General features: G+C 46.3%; 1 protein-coding gene across 1 annotated transcript; it reads right to left on the bottom strand.

Moving 5' to 3' along the window:
- Positions 1–2443: 2443 nt before the first annotated feature.
- UMPS (uridine monophosphate synthetase) lies at positions 2444–25771 on the bottom strand. Its single transcript, XM_082259959.1, has 6 exons — positions 25606–25771; positions 23009–23162; positions 21163–21822; positions 6992–7167; positions 4676–4790; positions 2444–2862 (listed from the first exon to the last, which is right to left on the bottom strand). The coding sequence occupies exons 1-6, from the start codon at positions 25747–25749 to the stop codon at positions 2687–2689; spliced, it is 1425 nt and encodes a 474-aa protein (XP_082116085.1). The 5' UTR covers positions 25750–25771; the 3' UTR covers positions 2444–2686.
- Positions 25772–26897: the final 1126 nt, after the last annotated feature.

Genomic DNA, 26897 nt, shown 5'->3' with positions numbered 1-26897 from the left:
TTTCACATTTTTTTATATATATTTTTTTTTTTTTTAACGCGTAATGGCGGCGATCTGCGATTTTTTTTTGCGGGACTGCGACATTGCGGCGGACAGATCGGACCCTTGAATGACATTTTTGACACTTTTGGAGGTACCAGTGACATTACTGCAGTAATCAGTGCTATATATATGCACTGTTACTGCAAAAATTACACTGGCAGGGAAGGGGTTAACTGTATTGGCGAGGGAGGGGTTAAGTGTGTCCTAGGGGCGTGTTTCTGTGATTGGACATGACTATTGGTGTAAAAACATACATAGTAGAACCGTCTGATCTTCATTTTTACACAGGGGAGAATGACAGGCGGCTTTGTTTACACAAGCCGTCCGCCTTTCTCCCTTCACCGGAGCGATCGTGAGTGACCGGCGGACGATCGGGTCCGCCGGTCACACGCACCGACTTGTCAGTGAACGAGCCGGGGGCGGGCACGCGCCTCGGCGGGCGCACGCCCGCCCGCAATTGGCTCACAAGTCAGTGACAGGCGAGGGACGTATCCATACGGCAGTATATAGTCGTGTGGCGGTCGGCAACCGGTTAATAATACTATCATTATTATTATTAGATAATGAAGGAAGACTATCTAATAATAATAACGATGATAGTATTATTAAAGGATGGCCAATATACTAGATAATAACAATAATAATAGTATTATCTCATATACTGGCCACTAACAATAATGAAGAAAGGTCCATATACTATATAATAATAATAATAATAATAATAATAATAATAATAATAATAATAATTGGCCCATATACCAGCTAATAATAATAAATCATGTATCATTATCTTCATTATATGGACCTATTATTATTTTTATTATTATTATTCAATAGTATATGAGCCATCAATAATAATAATAATAAAATGATAAAAATTGAATATTATTGATTTTTATGATTAGTGGAAGCCCAGATACAAGTCAATAATAATAATGAAGGAAAGTCTATATACTATTATTGACAAGTATCTGGGCTTCCACTAATCATAAAAATCAATAATATTCCATTTTTATCTTTTTATTATTGATGGCTCATATACTAGTGAATAATAATAATAATAATAATAATAATAATAATAATAATAATAGGTCCATATAATAATATTGAAGATAATAATGATACATGATTTATTATTATTAGCTGGTATATGGGCCAATTATTATTATTATTATTATTATTATTATTATATGGACCTTCCATTAATATTATTCACTAGTATATGAGCCATCAATAATAATTATAATAAAATAATGATAAAAATTGAATATTATTGATTTTTATGATTAGTGGAGGCCCAGATACAAGTCAATAATAATAATGAAGGAAGGTCTATATATACTATTATTGACTAGTATCTGGGCCTCCACTAATCATAAAAATCAATAATATTCAATTTTTATCATTATTTTATTATTATTATTATTATTGATGGCTCATATACTAGTGAATAATATTAATGGAAGGTCCTTATAATAATAAAAATAATAATAATTATAATTGGCCCATATACCAGCTAATAATAATAAATCATGTATCATTATTTTCAATATTATTATATGGACCTATTATTATTATTATTCACTAGTATATGAGCCATCAATAATAAAATGATAAAAATTGAATATTATTGATTTTTATGATTAGTGGAGGCCCAGATACTAGTCAATAATAATAATGAAGGAAAGTCTATATACTATTATTGATTAGTATCTGGGCCACCGCTAATCATAAAAATCAATATTACATTTTTATCATTTTATTATTATCATTATTATTATTGATGGCTCATATACTAGTGAATAATAATAATAATAATAATGGAAGGTCCATATAATAATATTGAAGATAATAATACATGATTTATTATTATTAGCTGGTATATGGGCTAATTAATATTATTATAGTATATGGACCTTCCTTCATTATTGTTATTGGATAGTATATGGGCCAATAATCATAATACTAATATTATTTTCTAGTATATTGGCTCTCATTTAATATTATCATTATTATTGGATAGTATACGGACCATCAATAATAAATATTATTGATAGCCCATATACTAGCCAATAATAATGAAGGAAGATCTATATACTAACAACTTATTAGCTATTATATGGAATGAATCATCAATCATCCAGCCAATAATAATGAAGGACGGCCCATATACTAGCCCAATAATAATAAATAATAATATACACTATATACCCTACTGGAATATTGTAGTCTGCCTGGACTGAACCCTCCATGATGGGATGAGAGTGTCGGATCAATAACTATCAATATATCTTAGCAGAGATATCAGACAAAGTAATACAATGATTTCGTCTTACAGAGATGATTTATTGGGGAAATGAAGTAAACCGTCATCCTCCTCCATGCACTCAATAATCGGAATGATATGGATTGTAGGATTGGAATGTTGGGGGAGGGAAGACCCGGCAGGGATGGAATTCACCAATAAATGAGCAGAATTCTCTCTTCACCAATGACAGAGGAGTGTTCACCCGGCCATGCCGTGTCCCCAGGAATACAACGCTACATCAGTGCAAAGATCGGGGCCGCTGACCCCGCCTCCTGTTCAGTGCCAAATCTCACAGTCACTGGGGGGCTTGTCTGCCGTATCCCGGAATCCAGCCAATCATTGTCCTCCACTAATCCGGGACAGGTACGCCTCCCACCCTGCTCTGCGGTACGTCTCCGCTGCCTTGGCTGGGCTGATGGCGGACAGAATCCCGCGACCCACGATGATGATGTCAGATCCTTTCTTAGCGATGACCTCATGAGGCGTCTGATACTGCTGGCCCAGATTATCTCCTGCAATGAGAGGATCCCATTATTTATCCGAAATTCTGGAGGAAATCTACAATCCACTTTTCATTTCAATGGGGAATTGGGGAGAATCTCTCTCCCCCCCCCCCCTCCCCCTCCACACACACACACACGTTAAAATACATTTTAGTCCTGGGAGAGAAGAAAAAAAAAAAAAAAAAATGTCCAAAACATATATTTTTCTAAAAATGAAGACTCCCTGGAGAATAAAATGGCGGTTGTCACAATTTTTTTTTTCTATGCTGCATGATATTAGCGCAACTGTTCATCAAACCTGCAACTGGTAAAATATAAAACTACAGGTAAATAGAATTCCCAATTTTTGCTAATATATAAAAAGATGAGGTTGCATCGAGTAAATTGATACCAAACGTGTCAAGCCTTAGAATGAAGGTTTGAACTGAAAAATATTCCGAGGCAACACCAGATGCCTGAGCAGCAGCTGATTGGAGAGCTCCAGCTCTGACTCCGCAGGGGCGGTGCTGAACAAAGATCCTTCTAAAACTGAATTAAAAGAACTATTTTGCACTTCCGAAAACTCCAGCTCCCCTAATCAGCCCCCCCCCCCCCCCACCCCAAGAAGAACCAGAGAGAATGAACATCTATCAGGCCCCTTTCCATGAGTGGCAGCTGATTGGAGAGCTCCAGCTTTGACTCCGCAGGGGCGATGCTGAAGAAAGATCTTTCTGAAATAAATTTAAAATAATAATTTTGCATAGCCTAAGCTTCAGCTCTCTTTAATCAGCCCCCCTCTGCAGAGGACAACTGTAAGAACGAACTAACGTCCATCTAGCTACCACCATGAGCGGCAGATGATTGAAGAACTCTGTTCATAACCGCCCCTGCGGAGTCAGAACTAAAGATCCTGCTGAAACTAAAGTCAAAGAAATATGTTTTGGACGTCCAAAACGCCAGATCTCCTTAAATTCCCCCCCCCCCCCCTGCCAAAAAACAAGAGAATGAACATCCTTTGGGTCCCATCAGTGAGTAGCAGCTGATTGGATAACTCCAGCTCTGACTCCGCAGGGGCAGTGCTGAACAAAGATCCTTCTGAAACCAAATTCAAACAATTTTTTGGACGTCCAAAACTCCAGATCTCCTTAAATCAGCCCCCCCTGCCAAAAAACGAGATAATAAACATCCATTAGCGCCCCCCCCCATGAGTGACAGCTAATTGGATAACTCCATCTCTGACCCTGCAGGGGCGGTGCTGAACAAAGTTCTCTCTGAAACAAATTCAAAATAACAATTTTTCATTTCCTAAGCTTCAGCTCTCTTTAAATGGGCCCCCTCTGCGGAGGACAACTGTAAGAACAAACGCTCAACTAGCTACTGCCATGAGTGGCAGCCGATTGGAGAGCTCCAGCTCTGACTCCGCAGGGGCGGTGCTGAACAAAGATCTTCCTGAAACCGAATTCAAAGAAATATTTTGCACGTCCAAAACTCCAGATCCCCTTAAACAGCGCAACCTGCTAAAAACAACAGAGACTAAACATCCATTAGGCCCCCTTCATTAGTGGCAGAGCTGATTGGAGAGCTCCAGCTCTGACTCCGCAGGGGCGGTGCTAAACAAAGATCTTTCTGAAACTGAATTAAAAAAATATATATATATTTTGCACGTTGACAACATTAAGTATCCTGTAAAAATCCTAATCAAGTGCAATTTACTTTCAGTTTGTAAAATATCTATATACAGTATGTGGAACGGAAGGAGGGGGGGGGGATAATTATGATTAATTTCTGTTCAAATGCATTTTCTAATACAGCCAAATTATCGAAGAGTTAAAAAACGATTCACCTCCCGGCTGCATCTGAACTCCGGGAGTGAGGTGAAGGAACTCGGGTTTGTCGCTGACTTTGCGTCCGGAGATGAAACCAAATACGAAGGTTGGATGATCCTCGGCCAACTTCACCTGAAATGACACAGCGCATAGAGTGACAGCGAGAGGAACAGATTGGGGGGGGGGGGGGGGGGGGCAGTACTCAGAATCAAGGCATTAATGCGGCTGCACTTTACTTCCAAGATTCGGGGGGGGGGGGGTAAAGTGCGCAGCCGTACCCAATATGTGACAATTGTCATTGTCGTACGTTTCATGGTGCGATTATTTCCATGAGTATGGGGGGGGGGGGGGGGGTCTGATAAAATAAAAATATCCCCAAAAATTAGATCTCCCCCCATACACATGCAAATACTCGCATTATGTGCGCACACGTACAAAAATGACAATTGTCATTTCCTCTTTAAAAAAATAAATAAAAAAAACAAAACCAAACAAAAAAGTTTAATAAAATAAAAATATCCCCAAAAATTATTTTGTTTTTTGTTTTGTTTTTTTAAATTTAAGAGGAAACTTACTTTTTTTTTTTTTAACCACTTCCAGCCCAGGGCTGACATAGGATGTTCTGGAGATATCAGAATGATGGGTGCAGCTGCGGGATCACTTTTATGGGCGGCGGGAGAGGTGCCCCCCCCCCCCCTTTCCTGGTCTTTTTCCCTGCTTACCGAAGCCGCCTGTAGTGGAGAAAAGGATCCGATTCCTCTCCCCTCCAAGGCACTAAGTCGAGTGAGGGCAAGCCGGCCCCCACTACACTCTATGGCAGTGATGGCAAACCTTGGCACCCCAGATGTCTTGGAACTACATTTCCCATGATGCTCCATTATACTGCAGTGTGCATGAGCATCATGGGAAATGTAGTTCCAAAACATCTGGGGTGTCAAGGTTCGCCATCACTGCTCTATGGCCTTGGAGGACCGGAGCGACGTCATACGTCACTTCCTCCCAACGGCCTTAAAGGGCCCATTTTTTTCATGCTTCAAAAAAAAAAAAAAAAGAAAAAAAAAAAAAAAAAAAAGGACTTTTTTTGGTTTTTATAGTGTAGATGTGAGGTTATTTTGACCCCCAGATCTCACATTAAAGAGGACCGGTCCTGCTTATTTCTATTACAAGGGATTAGAACCGCCTGTACTGAATTTAATCGATAGACTGACTTCAGTGTCATCAGCCTTCCCCATAGATGGATCAAATAGATTCCTCTTTGGCTGGCCTTACTCCTCATAGCTCTCCCCTGGGGGGGGGGGGGGGGGTAGAATCACATGACCTCCTCCAATGCAATGCTGCAGGAGTGCCAGGGCTGTAAACTGTCACATGATGGAGGATGGAGTGACATCATCAGACCTGTGTGAGCTTTCACATGATTGGACACGGAGCTTACACAGGGATCCGTCTCCAGGAGCAGTATGGGGGGGGGGGGCGCTAGTAAGAGACTTGGTGACACTGAAGAAGACACCAAACCTTCACACTAAGAAACCGGAGGAGGAGATGATTGGATCACAGAGGGTCCCAATATACTGAGCGAAGGGTTAACCCCATAATAGGATGGGGGTTGGGGGTGTTCTAGTCATCTATTCCAAGGGTGGGCAATTGAAATTGCAAGTCCCATGAGGCATTGCAAAGGCTGGCAGCTACAGCCATAACCCCCCAGAGAAAGGGGGTACGATGGGATTAGTAGTTTCACCACAGCTGGGGTGCCTGCGGTTGTCTAACCCATAATTTATACCAGGATGTGATAACATTGGTGACATATGAAAAGCCCCCTCCCATACTCACAGCAGCCCCCCTCCCATACTCACAGCAGCCCCCCTCCCATACTCACAGCCGCCCCCCTCCCATACTCACAGCCGCCCCCCTCCCATACTCACAGCCGCCCCCCTCCCATACTCACAGCCGCCCCCCTCCCATACTCACAGCCGCCCCCCTCCCATACTCACAGCAGCCCCCCTCCCATACTCACAGCCGCCCCCCTCCCATACTCACAGCCGCCCCCCTCCCATACTCACAGCCGCCCCCCTCCCATACTCACAGCCGCCCCCCTCCCATACTCACAGCCGCCCCCCTCCCATACTCACAGCCGCCCCCCTCCCATACTCACAGCCGCCCCCCTCCCATACTCACAGCAGCCCCCCTCCCATACTCACAGCAGCCCCCCTCCCATACTCACAGCAGCCCCCCTCCCATACTCACAGCAGCCCCCCTCCCATACTCACAGCAGCCCCCCTCCCATACTCACAGCAGCCCCCCTCCCATACTCACAGCAGCCCCCCTCCCATACTCACAGCTGCCTTGGTGTAATCTCCGGTGGCGAGAGACCCCTGGGAACTCATCTCTGCGATCACAAGGCAGCCCCGACCCAAAGGCTCGCCAACCGCCTGCAAGCCTTGCACCACCCCGGGGCCGGGCACCGCATGGGCGTTCACCACATCGGACCATGAAGAGATTTTATAGAGGCCCCCTGGTGGACAGAGAAGGAACAAATCAATACTGCGGACACACTGAGGATGAATCAGGGCAGAAAACGTTTTGTCCTCATTTCAGTGACAGTCTGTTAGGATAATAAAAAGTTTGAAGTTGATTACACGGGGGGGGGGGGATCCACCTTCAAAGATAATGCCACCTTTCATGGCTTCTTTTGTTACACCCATATTTAAGGTGCATCATGGTGGCATTCAGGGCCCTCCACCCTCAAAGCACCCCCACTACCAGATTTGCAGGGGGGGGGGCTCCTCCAAGCAGCATTCTAAATATTTTATTTAACCACCCTAACGCCCCCCACCTTCAATGTAATGCATATGGGTGGCCACTGTAGGCAAAGCGCCGTACCTGTACGTCACTGCCTGCTTTCAGGTTTAGGGTGCGCGCATGCGCGCTCCTGCAGACACTTGCTGTGACCGTGTATATCAGGAGTCTGCCAGCAAATCCCGGCAAATGATTCATGGCCGGGACCAGCTGATCGGCTGTGTCCAATCACAGCCCAGAACTCCGTGTTGACAATCAACACAGGGCCCCCCCTTAATGACCAGGCCATTTTTTGCGATTCGGCACTGAGATACTTTAACCGACAATTGCACGGTCGTGCGACGCTGTTAAAAAAGAGCGACCATTCTGGAAAAAAAAAAACAATATTTTTTACATTCTGTCATAAAACATACCCAAAAAAAAAGAAAAAATTTTTTTTTTAACATTTTAGGGCAATTTGTATTCTATATAGTTTTGGTAAAAAAAAAAAAAAAAAAATCGCAATAAGCGTATTTTGATTGGTTTGAGCAAAAAATATTGAGTCTACAAAACTAGGGGAAAGATTTGTCATTTTTATTTTATTTTTTTTTTACTAGTAATGGCGGCGATCCGACGATTTTATGCGGGGCGGCGACATTGCGGCAGACAGATCGGACCCCTAACTGACATTTTTGGGGGGGACCAGTGACATTACTACAGTAATCAGTGCTAAAAAATATGCACTGTCACTGTACAAATGACACTGGCAGGGAAGGGGTTAACAGTGGGTGATCAAGGGGTTAAATGTATGCCTAGGGGAGTGATTCTAACTGTATGGGGGCGTGGCTTGTGAAATGACCATAGAGACATGTCTTCCTATATAGAAGGATCACAGACGCTCTGTGATCATTCCAGGGAGAAGAACGGTCAGCTGTGTTTACAACATCCGACCGTCCTCTCTCAGCGGGGAACGATCGCGGGTGTCAAGCGGCAATCGGAGTCACCTGACCGGTGCATCGGAATCCCCGCTGCCATGTGGGGGCGGGAGCGCGCCGTCGGCGGCGCACGACTGCCACCTAGCTGCAGGCGCGTGACCGAAGTACAGCTATGTCGGTTCACGCAGGAGGGCCGCACTGCCACAGTAAATCTGCGGTGGGCGGTCCTTAAGTGGTTAAAGCATGTTGTATAGCGCAGTGCTTGTGGCCCCTTCTATCATCTGGAATACCTGGCTGACACATTGCCAGTTCTGACCCCCCCCCCCCCTGTAAACTGACCACGGTTTATCATGGCTGCCGATCCCGAACACCGTGGTCAGTTTATGTGCCTCCATCATCTGCTGTCTCCTTTGATCCTCCTCCCTCCTCTCCCCCTTCACCCTCCCTGCCTGTCGGCTCCCCGATCCTCCCCCCTCCTGCAGTAAAAGTAACGGTTTGCTTTCTATAGTTCCCTCTGTTAGATAACACGATGCTCCCCACTGTATGTGATTTATAAAAAATATGCTGCCTAATATCTTATTATCTAGCGCTTCTCGCCGCTCACGTGACCGCATGCTGGTCGTCTTCCACAGTCAGTGATGATTTGGGGGGTCGTGTCATCTGTTGGTGTTGGTCCACCAAAGTCAGCTCCGCCCTCTAGCAGGAAATTCTAGAGCTCTTCATGCTTCCCTCTGCTGACCGGCTTTATGGAGATGCTGATTTCATTTTCCAGCAGGACTTGGCACCGCCCACACTGCCAAACCTACCAATACCTGGTCACATGATCATGGGATCACTATGCTTGATTGGCCAGCAAACTGGCCTTACCTAAACCCCATAGAGAATCTGTGGGGTATTGTCAGGAGGAAGATGAGAGACACCAGATCCAACAATGCAGAGGAGCTGAAGGCCGCTATCAAAGCAACCTGGGCTTCCATAACACCTCAGCAGTGCCACAGGCTGATCGCCTCCATGCCACGCCGCATTGATGCCGTAATTCATACAAAAGGAGCCCCGACCAAGTATTGAGTGCATCCTATACTGTACATGGACAGACTTCCCCTCCTATACTGTACATGGACAGACTTCTCCCCCTATACTGTACATGGACAGACTTCTCCCCCTATACTGTACATGGACAGACTTCTCCCCCTATACTGTACATGGACAGACTTCTCCCCCTATACTGTACATGGACAGACTTCTCCCCCTATACTGTACATGGACAGACTTCTCCCCCTATACTGTACATGGACAGACTTCCCCTCCTATACTGTACATGGACAGACTTCTCCCCCTATACTGTACATGGACAGACTTCCCCCCCTATACTGTACATGGACAGACTTCCCCCCCTATACTGTACATGGACAGACTTCTCCTATACTGTACATGGACAGACTTCTCCTATACTGTACATGGACAGACTTCTCCTATACTGTACATGGACAGACTTCTCCTATACTGTACATGGACAGACTTCTCCCCCTATACTGTACATGGACAGACTTCTCCCCCTATACTGTACATGGACAGACTTCTCCTATACTGTACATGGACAGACTTCTATACTGTACATGGACAGACTTCTCCCCCTATACTGTACATGGACAGACTTCTCCCCCTATACTGTACATGGACAGACTTCTCCCCCTATACTGTACATGGACAGACTTCTCCTATACTGTACATGGACAGACTTCTCCTCCTATACTGTACATGGACAGACTTCTCCCCCTATACTGTACATGGACAGACTTCTCCCCCTATACTGTACATGGACAGACTTCTCCCCCTATACTGTACTTGGACAGACTTCTCCTCCTATACTGTACATGGACAGACTTCTCCCCCTATACTGTACATGGACAGACTTCTCCCCCTATACTGTACATGGACAGACTTCTCCTCCTATACTGTACATGGACAGACTTCTCCTCCTATACTGTACATGGACAGACTTCTCCCCCTATACTGTACATGGACAGACTTCTCCCCCTATACTGTACATGGACAGACTTCTCCCCCTATACTGTACATGGACAGACTTCTCCCCCTATACTGTACATGGACAGACTTCTCCTCCTATACTGTACATGGACAGACTTCTCCCCCTATACTGTACATGGACAGACTTCTCCCCCTATACTGTACATGGACAGACTTCTCCTCCTATACTGTACATGGACAGACTTCTCCCCCTATACTGTACATGGACAGACTTCTCCCCCTATACTGTACATGGACAGACTTCTCCCCCTATACTGTACATGGACAGACAACATTTCTGGATTAAATCCTTTTTTATATTGGTCTTATGTAATATTCTAATTTTCAGAGATGCTGAATTTTGGGGTGTCACTCGCTGGAAGCCGTAATCATCAAAATTAGGGGAAAGAAATGCTGGAAATCTCTCACTCTGTGTGTGACATCTATAGAAAATATAGGAGTTTACCTTTTTTAATTGAATTACTGGAATAAATTGACGGCTTAACATCCGCCCGCCAGTTATACTGCAGCAGGCAGCCGCTCCTGCGTTAACCAACGTAGGTATACATCAGTCGCGTGCCTGCAGCTAGTGGGCAGCGCTCTCCCATCCCCACTGGTCAGCGGGGACTCCAATGCACGGGGCAGGTGACTCCGATTGCCCCCGGGCACCCGCGATCGCTCCCCGCTAGGAGAGGGCGGTCGGATGTTGTAATCACAGCTGACCGTTCTTCTCCCTGGAATGATCACAGAGCTCCTCCTTCTGTATAGGATCACATGTCTCTATGGTCATTTCACAAGCCACGCCCCCATAGAGTTAGAAACACTTCCCTTGGCTCACACTTAACCCCTTGATCACCCACTATGTTAACCCCTTCCCTGCCAGTGTCATTATTACAGCGACAGTGCATATGTATAGCACTGATTAGTGTAGTAATGTCACTGGTCCCCCCAAAAGTGTCAAAAATGTCAGTCAGGGGGTCGATCTGCCCTCTGCAATGTCACAGTCCCAAAAACAAAAATCGCAGATCGCCGCCATTACTAGTAAAAAAAAAAACCCACAATAAAAATGACAAATCTTTCCCCTAGTTTGTAGATGCGATAACTTTTGCGCAAACCAATCAAAATACGCTAATTGGGATTTTTTTTTTTTTTTTTACCAAAAATATGTATCAGAAAACAAATTGGCCTAAAATGTTGAAAATTTTGCTTTTTAATTTTTTTTTTTTTATTGGGAATGTTATATAGCAGAATGTGAAAATTTTTTTTTTTTTTTTTAGAATTGTCGCTCTTTTTTTGTTTATAGCGCAAAAAATAAAAATTGCACAGGTGATCAAATACCACCAAAAGAAATCTCTATATGTGGGGAAAAAAGGACATCAATTTTATTTGGGTACAGCGTCACACGACCGCGCAATTGTCCGTTAAAGTCACGCAGTGCCAAATCGCAAAATATGACCTTGTCATTAACCACTTAAGCCCCGGAGGATTTGGCTCTCAATGACCAGGCCCTATTTTGCGATTCGGCACTGCGTGAATTTAATGGACAATTGCGCGGTCGTGCGACACTGTACCCAAATAAAATTGATGTCCTTTTTTCCCCACAAATAGAGATTCCTTTTGGTGGTATTTGATCACCTGTGTGGTTTTTACTTTTTGCTCTATAAACAAAAAAAGAGCGACAATTCTGAAAAAATAATATTTTTCACATTTTTTTTTTTATGAAATTCCCCAAAAAAATGTAAAAAAAAAAATCTAAATTTTTTAACATGTTAGGCCAATTTCCATGCCAGAAATCTCGCAGCATTACCCAGGAGCTGAGCTGACCTGCCCCGCCTCCTCTCAGTGAGTTGTACTGTATGCATTGTATTCAGGCCGTTCTCTGCCCCGCCTCCTCTCAGTGAGCGAGGACTGAAAGCATTATATGCTCACTGAGAGGAGGCGGGGCGGGGCAGAGAACTGCCTGAATACAATGCATACAGTACAACTCACTGAGAGGAGGCGGGGCAGGTCAGCTCAGCTCCTGGGTAATACTGCAAGATTTCTGGCATGGAATACATCCCAGCACACACTGCGAATTGCCAAATGACGTCATCGCCGATCAGACCCGGAAGTGAGGAGAGGAGGAATAAAGCAGAAAATAAGGTATTTACTAGCAAAAAAAAAAAAAAAGTTTCCATTGGTAAAAGTCGTTTTAAAGGGGATTACATACACCTATGATATCCAACCTATTAAAAATGGGTGGAACTCCGCTTTAAGTCCTTAGTAACACAATGAAACCGGAGTCAGAGGGGTGCACCAAGGAGGCTTTTTCAGCCTGCTGTTTGAAGGTTTAACCACTTTAAGACCGGGCTTATTTCTAACACTTGGTGTTTTCCAAAAAATTTTTTTTAATAATTTTTTTTTTGTTTTAAATGGTGTAAAAATAATAAAATTGGAAAAAAATAAATAAAATTAAAGCGCCCGGTCCCCGTTAGCTCGCGCGCAGAAGCGAACGCATACGCTAGTCCCGCCCACATATGTAAACAGGGTTTAACCACTTCAGCCCTGGAGGATTTGGCTGCTCAAAGACCAGGGCCCTATTTTGCAATTCGGCACTGCGTTATTTTAACGGACAATTGCGCGGTCGTGCGACGCTGTACCCAAATAAAATTGACGTCCTTTTTTCCCCACAAATAGAGATTTCTTTTGGTGGTATTTGATCACCTGTGCGATTTTTATTTTTTGCGCTATAAACAAAAAAAGCAACAATTTTGAAAAAATAACAATATTTTTCACATTTTTTTTTAATAGGAAATTCTCCAAAAAAAAAAAAAAATGTAAAAAAATCTATTTTTTTTTTAACATTTTAGGCCAATTTGTTTACTGCTACATAGGTTTGGTAAAAAAAAAAAAAAAAAAAAAAAAAAAAATCGCAATAATATTGAAGACTCTTGAGTAACAAGAGGATATCTCGGCAGGGAAGGGAGGAGATAATTCCATATTCCCTTTCCCCTTCCCCTCCGTGGTCCCCTTCCTTTTTTTTTGTTTTATTTATATATAGAAATAGGGAAGTGTGGGTGGAAAAGAGCTCATTGGAATTTAACTGTGGAATGAACAGATTGATGTAGAAATATATTTTAACATGGTATACATTGTTTATTGGATTCTGTATTATATTGTCTCACCCGGAAACTTTAAATAATAAAAATATTTGAAAAAAAAATAAGCGTATTTTGATCGCTTTGCGTAAAAGTTATTGCGTTTACTATGGGAAATATTTATATAGTTACATAGTAGGTGAGGTTGAATAAAGACAATAGTCCATCCAGTTCCCCCTGTGTAGGTGTGTGTGGCTGTAATCATCTCTCATACCCCTGAATGTTCTGATCCTTGAGATGTAAGTCTAAGAGTCTTTTGAAAGCCACCATACTTCCCGCAGAAACCACCTCTTGTGGTAGAGAATTCCACAATCTTGTAGCCCTAACAGTAAAGAATCCCCCACGTTGCCTGAGTTTAAAACGCTTCTCCTCTAATCGCATTGTATGCCCCCGAGTCCTCATGCATTCCCTTCGACTAAACAGCTTTTTTTCTAAGCTGAGATCCCCATTGAGATATTTATAAATTGCTATCATGTCCCCCCTCAGGCGTCTTCTCCAGGGAGAATAAATCAAGCGATTGCAGACGCTCTTCATAATTAAGGTCCTCCAATCCCCTAATTAGTTTAGTTGCCCTTCTCTGGACTCTCTCCAGCTCCAACACATCCCTCCTGAGGACTGGCGACCAGAACTGGACAGAATACTCCAGATGCGGTCGGACCAGAGTTTTATAAAGTGGAAGGATTATAGTCTTATCTCTGGAATGCATCCCTTTCTTTATGCATGCTAATATTCTGCTGGCTTTGGCAGCTGCCGCTTGACATTGCATGCTATTGCCTAATCTATCATCAACCAAGACTCCCAGATCTTTCTCCATTTTTGATTCCCCCAAGGGTTCCCCCCCTAAAGTGTATTGTGCTTTTATGTTTTTAGTCCCCAAGTGCAAAACCTTACACTTCTCTACATTAAACCTCATTTGCCAAGTCGTTGCCCACTCTGTAATTTTGTCCAGGTCATTCTGTAGGATATCTGCTTCATGCTGTGCAGTTATTGCCCTGCCCAATTTTGTGTCATCTGCAAAAACTGCTATTGAACTACTGATCCCGTCCTCAATGCTGTTTATGAATAAATTGAACAAGGTCGGTCCCAGGACTGAGCCCTGGGGCACCCCGCTTACTACCTCAGACCAGTCTGAGTACGCGCTGTTTATTACCACCCTTTGGACACACCCTTTAAGCCAATTCCGTATCCAAGAGCAAACCCTGCTGTCGATATCTGCAGACCTTATTTTATAAATTAAGCACTTCTGGGGAACTGTATCAAACGCCTTAGCAAAATCCAAGTACACCACATCCACTGGTCTGCCCCTATCTAGCTCACAGCTCATCTCCTCGTAGAATGCTGATAGATTGTTTTGACAAGAACACCCATTTGTAAACCCGTGTTGGTTATTACTGATAATGCTGTTGTCTTTAGCAAACTCTACGATATAGTCCCTTATCATCCCCTCCAGAAGTTTACATACTATCGATGTCAGACTGACAGGCCTATAATTTCCCGGGATATGCCTCTGACCCTTTTTGAATATCGGAATCACGTTAGCTTTCCTCCAATCTCCTGGTACTTCTCCTGTCCTAATACTGTCAGCAAAGATCAGGAACAGTGGTCTGGATATAACCTTACTGAGTTCCTTGAGTACTCTCGGATGTACGCCATCCGGGCCTGGTGATTTGTTTGTGTTAAGTTTATCCAGCCTTTCCCTGATTTCACCCTCTGTTAGCCATAATGGCAAGTCCTGTGTGTTACTACCAACCATACAGTCATGGTCAGTGTACCCCATACAGTCATGGTCAGTGTACCCCATACAGTCATGGTCAGTGTACCCCATACAGTCATGGTCAGTGTACCCCATACAGTCATGGTCAGTGTACCCCTCCTTTTCCTGTGTAAAGACTGACGAGAAAAAAGCATTCAGCACGGTTGCTTTTTCAGTGTCCTCTGTAACCATCCTCCCATCATCGGTAATTATGTGTGCAATATGCTCTGCCCTCGTTTTTTTGCTATTGATATATTTAAAGAATTTCTTTGTTTTTTTTTACTATCCTCCGCTATTTGTCTCTCAAAGTTGATTTTAGCAATCTTGATTTCGTGTTTACTTTTCTTATTTGCCTCCTTGTATTGCTCGAAAGCCAATACAGTGCCCTCTGATTTATATTTCTTGAAGGCCAATTTTTTTCCCCTAATAAGTTTTTTAACGCTACGGTTTAGCCAGCCAGGTTTGGCTTTGTCTCTTCTAAATTTATTCCCCATAGGAATGCACTGCAAGATGCCTTTGCTTAATATGTTCCTAAAGCATTCCCATTTTTCCTCTGTGGTCAGGGATCCCAGGGTTTGGTCCCAGTTTACCCTTTCCATCAATGAGTACAATTTTGGAAAGTTTGCCCTTCTGAAGTTTAGGGTTCTTATCAGGCCCGGACTGGGACAAAAAATAGGCCCGGGCATTTTGGACTGAGCAGCCCAGGAGGGGGCGTGGCGGGGGCGTGACAGGGGGCGTGACGTTCGTCGGGATGGTTGATGACAGGATTTAATGTTCCAGGACGTGTGGATTCGATTACGGTACCTTTTTTTTAGTTTAATCTGACAGACTGGGTCCAATTTAGATCAGAGCTGCCATATGATGCTGTTTTTTTTGTCTTATTTTAAATCCTGTTTTGATGGTTGAGTCCTAAAAATATTATGAAGCAGCGCAAGATGAGGGTTACTCTAATCAAGGGGTAGACAACCTTTTTGGGCACAGTGTGCCGAAAAATGTTATCAAAGAAATTAGGAGTGCCAGATACATAAAAAACAACTGTCAACGTCATATAAAGTAACTGCTGTAAACCGCTTGAATAATAGTAAGAAATCAAGTGAGCTTTGCACCTTCACACCTCAGATCACCCCAATTCCTGCACCTTCACACATCAGATCACCCCAATTCCTGAAACTTCACACCTCAGATCACCCCAATTCCTGCACCTTCACACCTCAGATCACCCCAATTCCTGCACCTTCACACCTCAGATCACCCCAATTCCTGCACCTTCACAAATCAGATCACCCCAATTCCTGCACCTTCACACCTCAGATCACCCCAATTCCTGCACCTTCCACCTCAGATCACCCCAATTCCTGCACTATCACACCTCAGATCACCCCAATTCCTGCACCTTCACACCTCAGATCACCCCAATTCCTGCACCTTCACACCTCAGATCACCCCAATTCCTGCACCTTCACACCTCAGATCACCCCAATTCCTGCACCTTCACACCTCAGATCACCCCAATTCCTGCACCTTCACACCTGTTTTAATGTACCCGCCGCAAGTATAACATTTCACACCGTGCCATGATTATTTCATGCCCTCCGAGCATGCGCACTTGTCAAATTCTTTGATGTTCAATTAGGTATCCGGGGCTCTGAGCATGCGCACCGCTGCGCTGCTCAGATGTTTCATACAGGAAGTGACGAGGGTATGGTTTCTTCACGGGGTATGGTTTTTTAACGTTACACCGGCAGAGGATCAGATCAGATCGGTCAGCAAAGATACCTGGAGATGACAGGGAAGTGAAGGGCTCAGTTTTTACACATAGTAGCGGTCATACATTTTTGGCATCTTTAACTTCTTATCGGCAGAAATGGGATAGGCTAATTTTTGGCCGAAAATATTGGTTGCCAAAATTTCGGTGCATCTCTACTTACATGGCACATGTTCTAGCAGTGACCGTGTGTAGCGGTTTTGAAAACAGCTAAACACACACTGTCACTGGCTGCTGCTAGAAAACATGTGCCATGCGGCATGCCAGTTTGCTTGTTACATGTGATGTGACAGCCAGGTGCACATTTTCAAGTTGAAAATGTGCACCTGGCTGTCACATCACATGTAACAAGCAAACTGGCATGGCACATGTTTTCTAGCAGTGCAGTGATCTGTTTTTTACACCTGTGGCCTGCCTGCTGCTAAGCCAGAAGTTCCAGACCAGAACCCTGCTCTGCCGGAGGCCACCCAGAACCACAAATCCCAGCGGTGACAGTGGTGTGTGGTCTGTGGTGTTGTAAATTGTGCTGCTGGCCTGCTGCCATTCTTTCCTTACCTGTTGAGGCCTTGGCTCCTGTCCTGGTCGTGGGTGGTGCAGTGCTGGTGGTGTTAATGCAGCTCCTCCAGGGCAGGCAGGCACTAGACTTGAAATTTGACGACTCCTCCACAGGACTCCACACTCGTCTCTGACTCACTGTCTCTCACTCTCACTCTCAGACTGAGACAGACTCACTCACTCAGACACACTGTCAGTGTCTGTCTGTGCGGCGCCGGTCACTTCCCGCTTCTTCCTGTGAAAAGGCAGCATGGGGTCCCCGCCGGCCTCTAGCTCCACCCCCGGCCTTAGTCACATGACGGTCGGTCACACCGTCACACGGTCCACCCACCGACTCCACCCCCTCCTGAGCTACGCTGGAGCCTGGATGCCGCTGCGGAGCCGGCTGCCAGGCCAGCTGAGCTGAGCAAGGAGTGGGGACTGGAGTCGGGGATAGCGGGCGGCCAGATTGCCATAATGCGGGGTCGGGGGCAGTGGCGGGCGGCCAGATTGCGGTAATGCGGCGGCCGCGGCAATCAGACTCCGCGGAATCGGCCGCGGAGAGGCAAGCAACGGCCGGACTCTAGTGTCACTGTCTCTTGTCTCTTCCATTAGAAATTACAATACCCTCGGCGGCCCACCGGGCATATGCCCGCTGTGCCCGATGCTCAGTCCGGCCCTGGTTCTTATGTTCCCCACTTGCCTTGTTATATTGTTATTTATACTAAATGTGATCATCCTGTGATCGCTAGAGCCCAGGTAGTCCTGGACTCCTATCTCCGAGATTATGTCTGGGTCATTAGTGATCAATAGATCCAGGACTGCGTTTTCTCTGGTAGGGGAATCCACCAACTGTGACATGTAATTATCCTGTAAGGTTTCCGTGAATAGACGGGCCTTCTGTGAGTGTGCAGTCCCCTCTTCCCAGTCAATGTCGGGATAATTGAAGTCCCCCAATATGACTGATCCTAGCTTTGCCACTTTACCCAACAGTGCTAACAATTCCAGCTCTACCTCCTCCCTTTGTTTAGGTGGCCTATAGCAAACCCCCACAATTACTTTCCCCTTTTCTCCTTCCCTAAGGAGTTCTACCCACACCGATTCTAAATCCATACTCATCCCTTCCGTAATGTCACTCCTTTCTATCACCCTTACATTGTTCTTGACGTACAGACATACCCCTCCCCCTCTTTTTCCTACCCTGTCCTTCCGGTACACTGAATACCCTTGGATATTGGCCAGCCAGTCATGTGAGGGGTCGAACCAAGTCTCCGCTATTCCTACAAGGTCTATGTCCTCTTCATGAACTAACATTTCCAACTCATCCATTTTATTAGCTAGACTCCTGGCATTAGCATATACCCCTCTTAGTTTTACGGACGTTGATTGGTTATGTTTATTCCTGTTCGGTCTCAGGTTTTCCCACACAGACCTACCGATTGACGTTGTGGACCTACTGTCGCTGCTGACCCTACAACTGCCTTCAGTCCTTTGCTCCCTCCTGACTGACTCTACTTCTGAGCCCACCCCCCGTCTCCTAGTTTAAAAGCTCCTCCAACTTGGTGGCCATCTTCCTCCCCAAAAGAGCTGTACCGTCCCCATTAAGGTGCAGCCCATCCTATGTCATTTTTATTTATTTATTTTTTTTAATAGTAATGGCGGTGATCTGCGATTTTTTTAGCGGGACGGCGACATTGCGGCGGACAGATTGGACCCTTGACTGACATTTTTGACACTTTTGGGGGTACCAGTGACATTACTATAGTAATCAGTGCTATACATATGCACTGTTACTGTAAAAATGACACTGGCAGGGAAGGGGTTAACTTTATTAGTGATCAAGGGGTTAAATGTATCCCTAGGGGCGTGATTCTAACCGTGGGGGGGGGGGGGGGGGCGTGGCTTGTGATGTAATCACAGACATACGATCCTACATTGCAGGATCGTATGATCTCTGCAGTTACACCAGGGAGAATGACAGACGGCTTTGTTTACATCAGCCGCCTGCCTTTCTCCCTCTCCAGCGGGAGATCACGAGTGACCGGCGGACATCGGAGCTGCCGTGAACGAGCGGGGGCGGGAGCGCACCTCCGGGGGGCAGGAGTGTGCCCCCAGCGGCACACACTCGCCCTCTACAGGCTCCTGGGCGAGCAACGTAGTACTACGTCACTTTGCCCAGTTAAATTCCAATGAGCTCTTTTCCACCCACACTTCCCTATTTCTATCTAGGGGACCACGAAGGGGAAAGGGAATACGGAATTATCTCCTCCCTTCCCTGCCGAGATATCCTCTTGTTACTTAAGAGTCTTCAATATTATTGCGATTTTTTTTTTTTTTTTTACCAAACCTATGTAGCAGTAAACAAATTGGCCTAAAATGTCAAAAAAAATTAGATTTTTTTTTTTGAGAATTTCATATAAAAAAAAAATGTGAAAAATATTGTTATTTTTTCAAAATTGTCGCTTTTTTTGTTTATAGAGCAAAAAATAAAAAAACGCACAGGAGATCAAATACCACCAAAAGAAAGCTCTATTTGTGGGAAAAATAGGTCAATTTTATTTGGGTACAGCGTCACATGCAGTGCTGAATCGCAAAATAGGGCCTGGTCTTTGAGCAGCCAAATTCACCGGGGCTAAAGTGGTTAAACACTGTTTACATATGTGGGCGGGACTTGCGTGTGCGTTCGTCTTCTGCGTGCGAGCTAACGGGGACAGGGCGCTTTAATTTTTTTTTTTTTCTATTTACTTTATTATTTTTACACGGTTTAAAAAAAGAAATACATTTTGATCATTTTTATTCCTATTACAAGGAATTCAAACATCCCTTGTAATAGAAATAAGCAGGAAAGGTCCTCTATAATGTGAGATCTGGGGTCAAAAAGACCTCACATCTATACTAGGGGGGGAATTGCTGGGGAGAAAAAATAAATAAATAAAATTGCTGGGGGGAAAAAAATAATAAATAAAATTGCTGGGGGGAAAAAAAAAAAATAAAATTGCTGGGGGAAAAAAATAAATAAAATTGCTGGGGGAAAAAAATAAATAAATAAAAATTGCTGGGGGAAAAAAAAAAAATTGCTGAGGGGGAGAAAAAAAATTGCTGGGGGGGGGGGGGGGGGAATGTGCCCTTTAAACCAGTTGCTAGGCAACGATGTTTGACCTTGCTGCGGTCCTCCAAGACCATAGAGTGGAGTGGGGGCCATCTTGCCCTCATTCGACTTCCTGTCTGTGAGGAGTGTGGACCGGATTGTTTTCCCCTCCGATAAGCGGGGAAAATGACCGGGAAGTGGCAGGAGGGGGGGCACCTCTTCCGCCGTACTGCAAGGGCGATGCCGCAGCGAATTTCTCTGCTGGGACCACCCTTATCTGAAAGACGATCGCCCGCCGTTTAAATAAATACCGGAGTTATGGCAGCCCGGTATTTAGCTTTAAAGGACTGACGTATAATGACGGCGGGCGATCGGTAAGTGGTTAAAATGGCGGAGAAGTTTGCAGGATACAGGTGTGGTTTGGCGCGTTGGTTACACCATCGGTTTGGGGGGGGGGGGGGGGGGGAACCAGTTGAATTTGCAGATTCTCACCCTCATACTGGTGCTTCACCGTGTTCCCAATATCAGCAAACTTGCGGTCCTCGAATATCAGGAAGTCGTGTTGGTCGGCGAGCGCTCGCAGCTGGGAGGAGACGTCAGCAGTGAAGTCCATCAGAACATCCACATGAGTCTTCAGCATGCAGATGGACGGTCCCAGCTCTGCCGCCAGCTGGAGAAGACGCGCTGAGTTGGTGACGTCGGCTGATATGCAGAGGTTGCTCTGCTTCTTCTCCATGATGGTGAGGAGTCGCCTGGCCAGTGGGTGGGCCCCCGGGAGGGCGGCGCGGGAGCTGTAGCTCAGGGTGGTGCAGGGTTCCTTGGCTGGGTCAGACGGTGGCCCGGTGACCTTATTCTCCAGGACGAACCTGCGGACGTTCTCCACCATCTCTGTGTCCACCTTCCCCAGGTTCTGCAGAAGGTCCAGGAGTTGTGTCAGAGTGCTGACCGCATGGAGCCGGATCCCCTTCTCCGCCAACCTCTCCCGCCCACCCTGCTCTCTGTCCACCAAGACGATGGCATCCGTCACCCGCAGGCCCTCCTTCTCCAACACCTCCGCCGTCTCCAGGACGCTGGAGCCGCTGGTCACTACATCTTCAATGATCAGACAGGTCTCCCCGGGGACGATCGTCCCTTCAATAAGCTTCTTCGTTCCTGAAACAGGACAGAAAAAAATCATAAATGTATGAGGTGAAGAGACTTCAATTTACCCCAACGGTCCGAGACCGGCAAAGACCAAGAGAACCAAAACCAAAAACACTCAGCACCTGGGAGAGAAACACAAAATACAGAGGAGGACTCAATGTGCTACACATGTCCCAAACACTAAGTACACCGGACGTGTGTAGCACACCCAGTGCTTCTGTCCCCGTCGTGTCCCCCCCTCTCCCAATCACATCTCTCCCCCTCCCCCCTCCCAATCACATCTCTCCCCCTCCCCCCTCCCAATCACATCTCCCCCCTCCCAATCACATCTCCCCCCTCCCAATCACATCTCCCCCCTCCCCCCTCCCAATCACATCTCCCCCCTCCCAATCACATCTCCCCCCTCCCAATCACATCTCCCCCCTCCCAATCACATCTCCCCCCTCCCAATCACATCTCCCCCCTCCCAATCACAGGCAATCTGCAGCTATGAAAAGGAAGTCGGGAGTTTCAGTGGACAAACATCAGCTCCAGCAGCTGCTGCTGTCAAAGAGCGAGCAATCCAACTACATGTTTATAAACATTGTTCACACGGGAGATAGATACAAAGTAACATTGTTTATAAACATTGATCAGACAGGAGATAGAGAGATACAAAGTAACATTGTTTGTAAACATTGAACAGACGGGAGAGAGAGAGATACAAAGTAACATTGTTTATATACATTGTATCCCTCTATAACTCCCATCTGATCAATGTTTATAAACAATGTTACTTTGATCTGACAGCAGGTAGAGAGATACAAAGTAACATTGTTTATAAACATTGATCAGACAGGAGATAGAGAGATACAAAGTAACATTGTTTGTAAACATTGATCAGAAGGGAGATGGATAAATACAATGTTACTTTGAATCTCTCCATCTCCCACCTGATCAATGTTTATGAACAATGTTACTTTGTATCTCTCTACCTGCTGTCAGATCAAAGTAACATTGTTTATAAACATTGATCAGACGGGAGATAGAGAGATACAAAGTAACATTGTTTATAAACATTGATCAGACAGGAGAAAGATACAAAGTAACATTGTTTATAAACATTGAGGGATGAAAATTAGCCAGAGAGGATGGACAGCACCGTTCGCAGCCCCCACCCTCCCCCCCTTCTTTCCCCGGTATGGCAGGGGCTCACCATAGTCCTTGGCCTCCTTCCTGCGGATGAGCATTGGCACTGCGTGTTTGGCACAGATGAGGGTGGCGAGGGGCAGGGCGGTGTACGGCACTCCACATACCGAGCTGTACTGAACACCCCCATCCTGAGAGGTCTGATAGAGAAGATCCGCCACCTGGGGGGAGGAGACAATCAGAATGTCCAATCAGAACAAAAACAACAAACTCCACTAATTGATGTATGAGAAATGGGAAACTACAGATTACTAAACTGCACAACCATCGGATGGAGGAGGGGCAGAATGTCATCCCATAATATACAAGTATTTCATATCCTCCATCTTCCAGCACAACCCCTCCCCCTCTATCACCCCATCATACATCTCTATACACATTTCACTGCCTGCTCATTCTTCTACACCCGTGTGTCTCACCCTGTGGTACACTTACCCCTGGGGGGCGGGGCCGGCGCCACCATAAGGCAGCACAGGGTGTTCATTTCAGATTATGTGTGTCTGCAAGTATGGTCATCGGGGATTCTGTGTGTGTGTCTGAGTGTGGTCATTCTGGATGGTGTCTGGGTTTATCTGTGTGTGTGCATCAGTATATATGTGTGTGCGTGTATTACACATACAATGATTTCCCCATATACCCCCCTTCTACGTCCCCATCCTCCTCCTACATCCCAGTATACCCCCTCCTATCTCCCCCCCCCCCCCAGTATACCCCCTCCTATCTCCCCCCCCCCCCAGTATACCCCCTCCTATCTCCCCCCCCCCCAGTATACCCCCTCCTATCTCCCCCCCCCCCCAGTATACCCCCTCCTATCTCCCCCCCCCCCCCCAGTATACCCCCTCCTATCTCCCCCCCCCCCCCCAGTATACCCCCTCCTATCTCCCCCCCCCCCCCAGTATACCCCCTCCTATCTCCCCCCCCCCCCCAGTATACCCCCTCCTATCTCCCCCCCCCCCCAGTATACCCCCTCCTATCTCCCCCCCCCCCCCAGTATACCCCCTCCTATCTCCCCCCCCCCCCAGTATACCCCCTCCTATCTCCCCCCCCCCCCCAGTATACCCCCTCCTATCTCCCCCCCCCCCCCCAGTATACCCCCTCCTATCTCCCCCCCCCCCCCAGTATACCCCCTCCTATCTCCCCCCCCCCCCCAGTATACCCCCTCCTATCTCCCCCCCCCCCCCAGTATACCCCCTCCTATCTCCCCCCCCCCCCCAGTATACCCCCTCCTATCTCCCCCCCCCCCCAGTATACCCCCTCCTATCTCCCCCCCCCCCCAGTATACCCCCTCCTATCTCCCCCCCCCCCCCAGTATACCCCCTCCTATCTCCCCCCCCCCAGTATACCCCCTCCTATCTCCCCCCCCCCCCCCAGTATACCCCCTCCTATCCCCCCCCCCCCAGTATACCCCCTCCTATCTCCCCCCCCCCCCCAGTATACCCCCTCCTATCTCCCCCCCCCCCCCAGTATACCCCCTCCTATCTCCCCCCCCCCCCCAGTATACCCCCTCCTATCTCCCCCCCCCCCCCCAGTATACCCCCTCCTATCTCCCCCCCCCCAGTATACCCCCTCCTATCTCCCCCCCCCCAGTATACCCCCTCCTATCTCCCCCCCCCAGTATACCCCCTCCTATCTCCCCCCCCCCCCAGTATACCCCCTCCTATCTCCCCCCCCCCCCAGTATACCCCCTCCTATCTCCCCCCCCCAGTATACCCCCTCCTACATCCCCCCCCCCCAGTATACCCCCTCCTACATCCCCCCCCCATCTCCCAGTATTCCCCCTCCTACATCCCCCCCCCAGTATTCCCCCTCCTACATCCCCCCCCCCATCTCCCAGTATTCCCCCTCCTACATCCCCCCCCCAGTATTCCCCCTCCTACACCCCCCCCATCTCCCAGTATTCCCCCTCCTACACCCCCCCCCATCTCCCAGTATTCCCCCTCCTACATCCGCCCCCCCATCTCCCAGTATACCCCCTCCTACATCCCCCCCCCCCCATCTTCCAGTATTCCCCCTCCTACATCCCCCCCCCCATCTCCCAGTATTCCCCCTCCTACATCCCCCCCCCCCATCTCCCAGTATTCCCCCTCCTACATCCCCCCCCCCCATCTCCCAGTATTCCCCCTCCTACATCCCCCCCCATCTCCCAGTATTCCCCCTCCTACATCCCCCCCCATCTCCCAGTATTCCCCCTCCTACACCCCCCCCATCTCCCAGTATTCCCCCTCCTACATCCGCCCCCCCATCTCCCAGTATTCCCCCTCCTACATCCCCCCCCCCCCCATCTCCCAGTATTCCCCCTCCTACATCCCCCCCCCCCCCATCTCCCAGTATTCCCCCTCCTACATCCCCCCCCCCATCTCCCAGTATTCCCCCTCCTACATCCCCCCCCCATCTCCCAGTATTCCCCCTCCTACACCCCCCCCCCCATCTCCCAGTATACCCCCTCCTACATCCCCCCCCATCTCCCAGTATACCCCCTCTCATCATACCCCTCTTACACCCCCCCCCCTATCTCTCAGCATACCCCTTCAAGCCCCAGTATACCCCTTCTACTCCCCACCCCATTTCCCAGTATACCCCCTCCTATGTCCCCCTCCCCCGGACCTGGTTGAGGAGGGTCGGGTGGGACACGATGACTCTCAAGTCGAAGTACACCGGGGAGGAGATTCCGCTCTTCAGCTGGAAGTTCCCGAATTTCAGGGCCTCCACCCGGTGCAACTCCGCCGCCAGAGAGCCCAGAGACTCCATGAGTGCCACGTGCGGGGAACTTCCGGCGCAGGATGATGTCAGAGATCCGATAACAGAGGCACTGTAGTACCCCTAAATTGACACCAGGGGGAGACAGAGCGCGCTGCGTCACTCCATCAACCTTGACACCGGACTGCATCTGTTATATCCATAGATAGGAGATATAATATTATTATATTTATATTTTATAGTAATATTACTTGTTATATAATATATAGAGGAATGATATATAAACCTTTTTATATTCAAATCATAAAGATAATACAATTATATGTATCATATATTATAATCATTATATATATATATATATATATATATATATATATATATTATAATCATAATTTCATATATTATGTATATATTATATGTCTCATATATTCTCCCCCTTCTGATGTGTATTTTATTATTATTTTAATATTATATTAAATATTAAAATAAATTATACATATCATTTTCAAAAAATTCCGAAAAAAGTATATATACACATATAATCAAGATATTTATATATATATATATTATATACATAGATATGCAATGTATATTGATATACATATATATATATAAAATGATCTCATAAATATAAATATCCTCCTGGTATGTATGGCCCCGGGGTCCCCCTGGCACAGGATTCCTATCAGACAGCGCATGCTGGATTTGGAACCTCATCCACCCTGGTGGAGGGCTTTTTTTTTTTTTTTTTTTTTTTTTCTATAATTCTTATATTTTAATTCCAGCATTACAATGTTGCAATAAAGATCATCAATAAACTGTAACAATGTCATTGTGATTAAAGCTGAACTCCGGGCACAAAAACTTTCATTAACCGCTGCAATTTCTTTTTCTTTACCTGCAAAGCACAGGCATAATGTGCTAGTATGCATCACATACCAGCACATTATGTGAAATTTACCTGAAAACGAAGCCCTCCAGCAATGTGATGTCAGCGCTGCAGCTGCTTCCACCTTCACCCGTCTTGTTTCCTGGGTTCAAGGACTCCGGCTCTGTGACTGGCCGGAGCCACGATGACATCACTCCTGCGCATGCATGCCGGAGCTGCCGGTCACGGGGCTCTGAAGGGCCGCTGTTCCTTTGGAGTGCATGCGCCGGTGATGTCACTGGCTGCTTATAAGGTAAATATCTCCTAAAAG

The sequence above is a fragment of the Pelophylax lessonae genome (assembly GCF_965119305.1).
Source record: "Pelophylax lessonae genome assembly, chromosome: 6".
Lineage (NCBI taxonomy): Eukaryota > Metazoa > Chordata > Amphibia > Anura > Ranidae > Pelophylax > Pelophylax lessonae.
This window is presented reverse-complemented; position numbering and strand designations above follow the sequence as displayed.

What these genes read in the sequence shown, in the direction of transcription:
- UMPS (XM_082259959.1), bottom strand. Translation starts at nt 25,749, where the DNA reads ATGGAGTCTCTGGGCTCTCTGGCGGCGGAGTTGCACCGGGTGGAGGCC. An exon ending in GAAGGAGGCCAAGGACTATG is followed by an intron (nt 21,823 to 23,008) that starts GTGAGCCCCTGC and finishes GTCCTGTTTCAG; the next exon opens with GAACGAAGAAGCTTATTGAA. An exon ending in GGTGAAGCACCAGTATGAGG is followed by an intron (nt 7,168 to 21,162) that starts GTGAGAATCTGC and finishes TCTGTCCACCAG; the next exon opens with GGGGCCTCTATAAAATCTCT.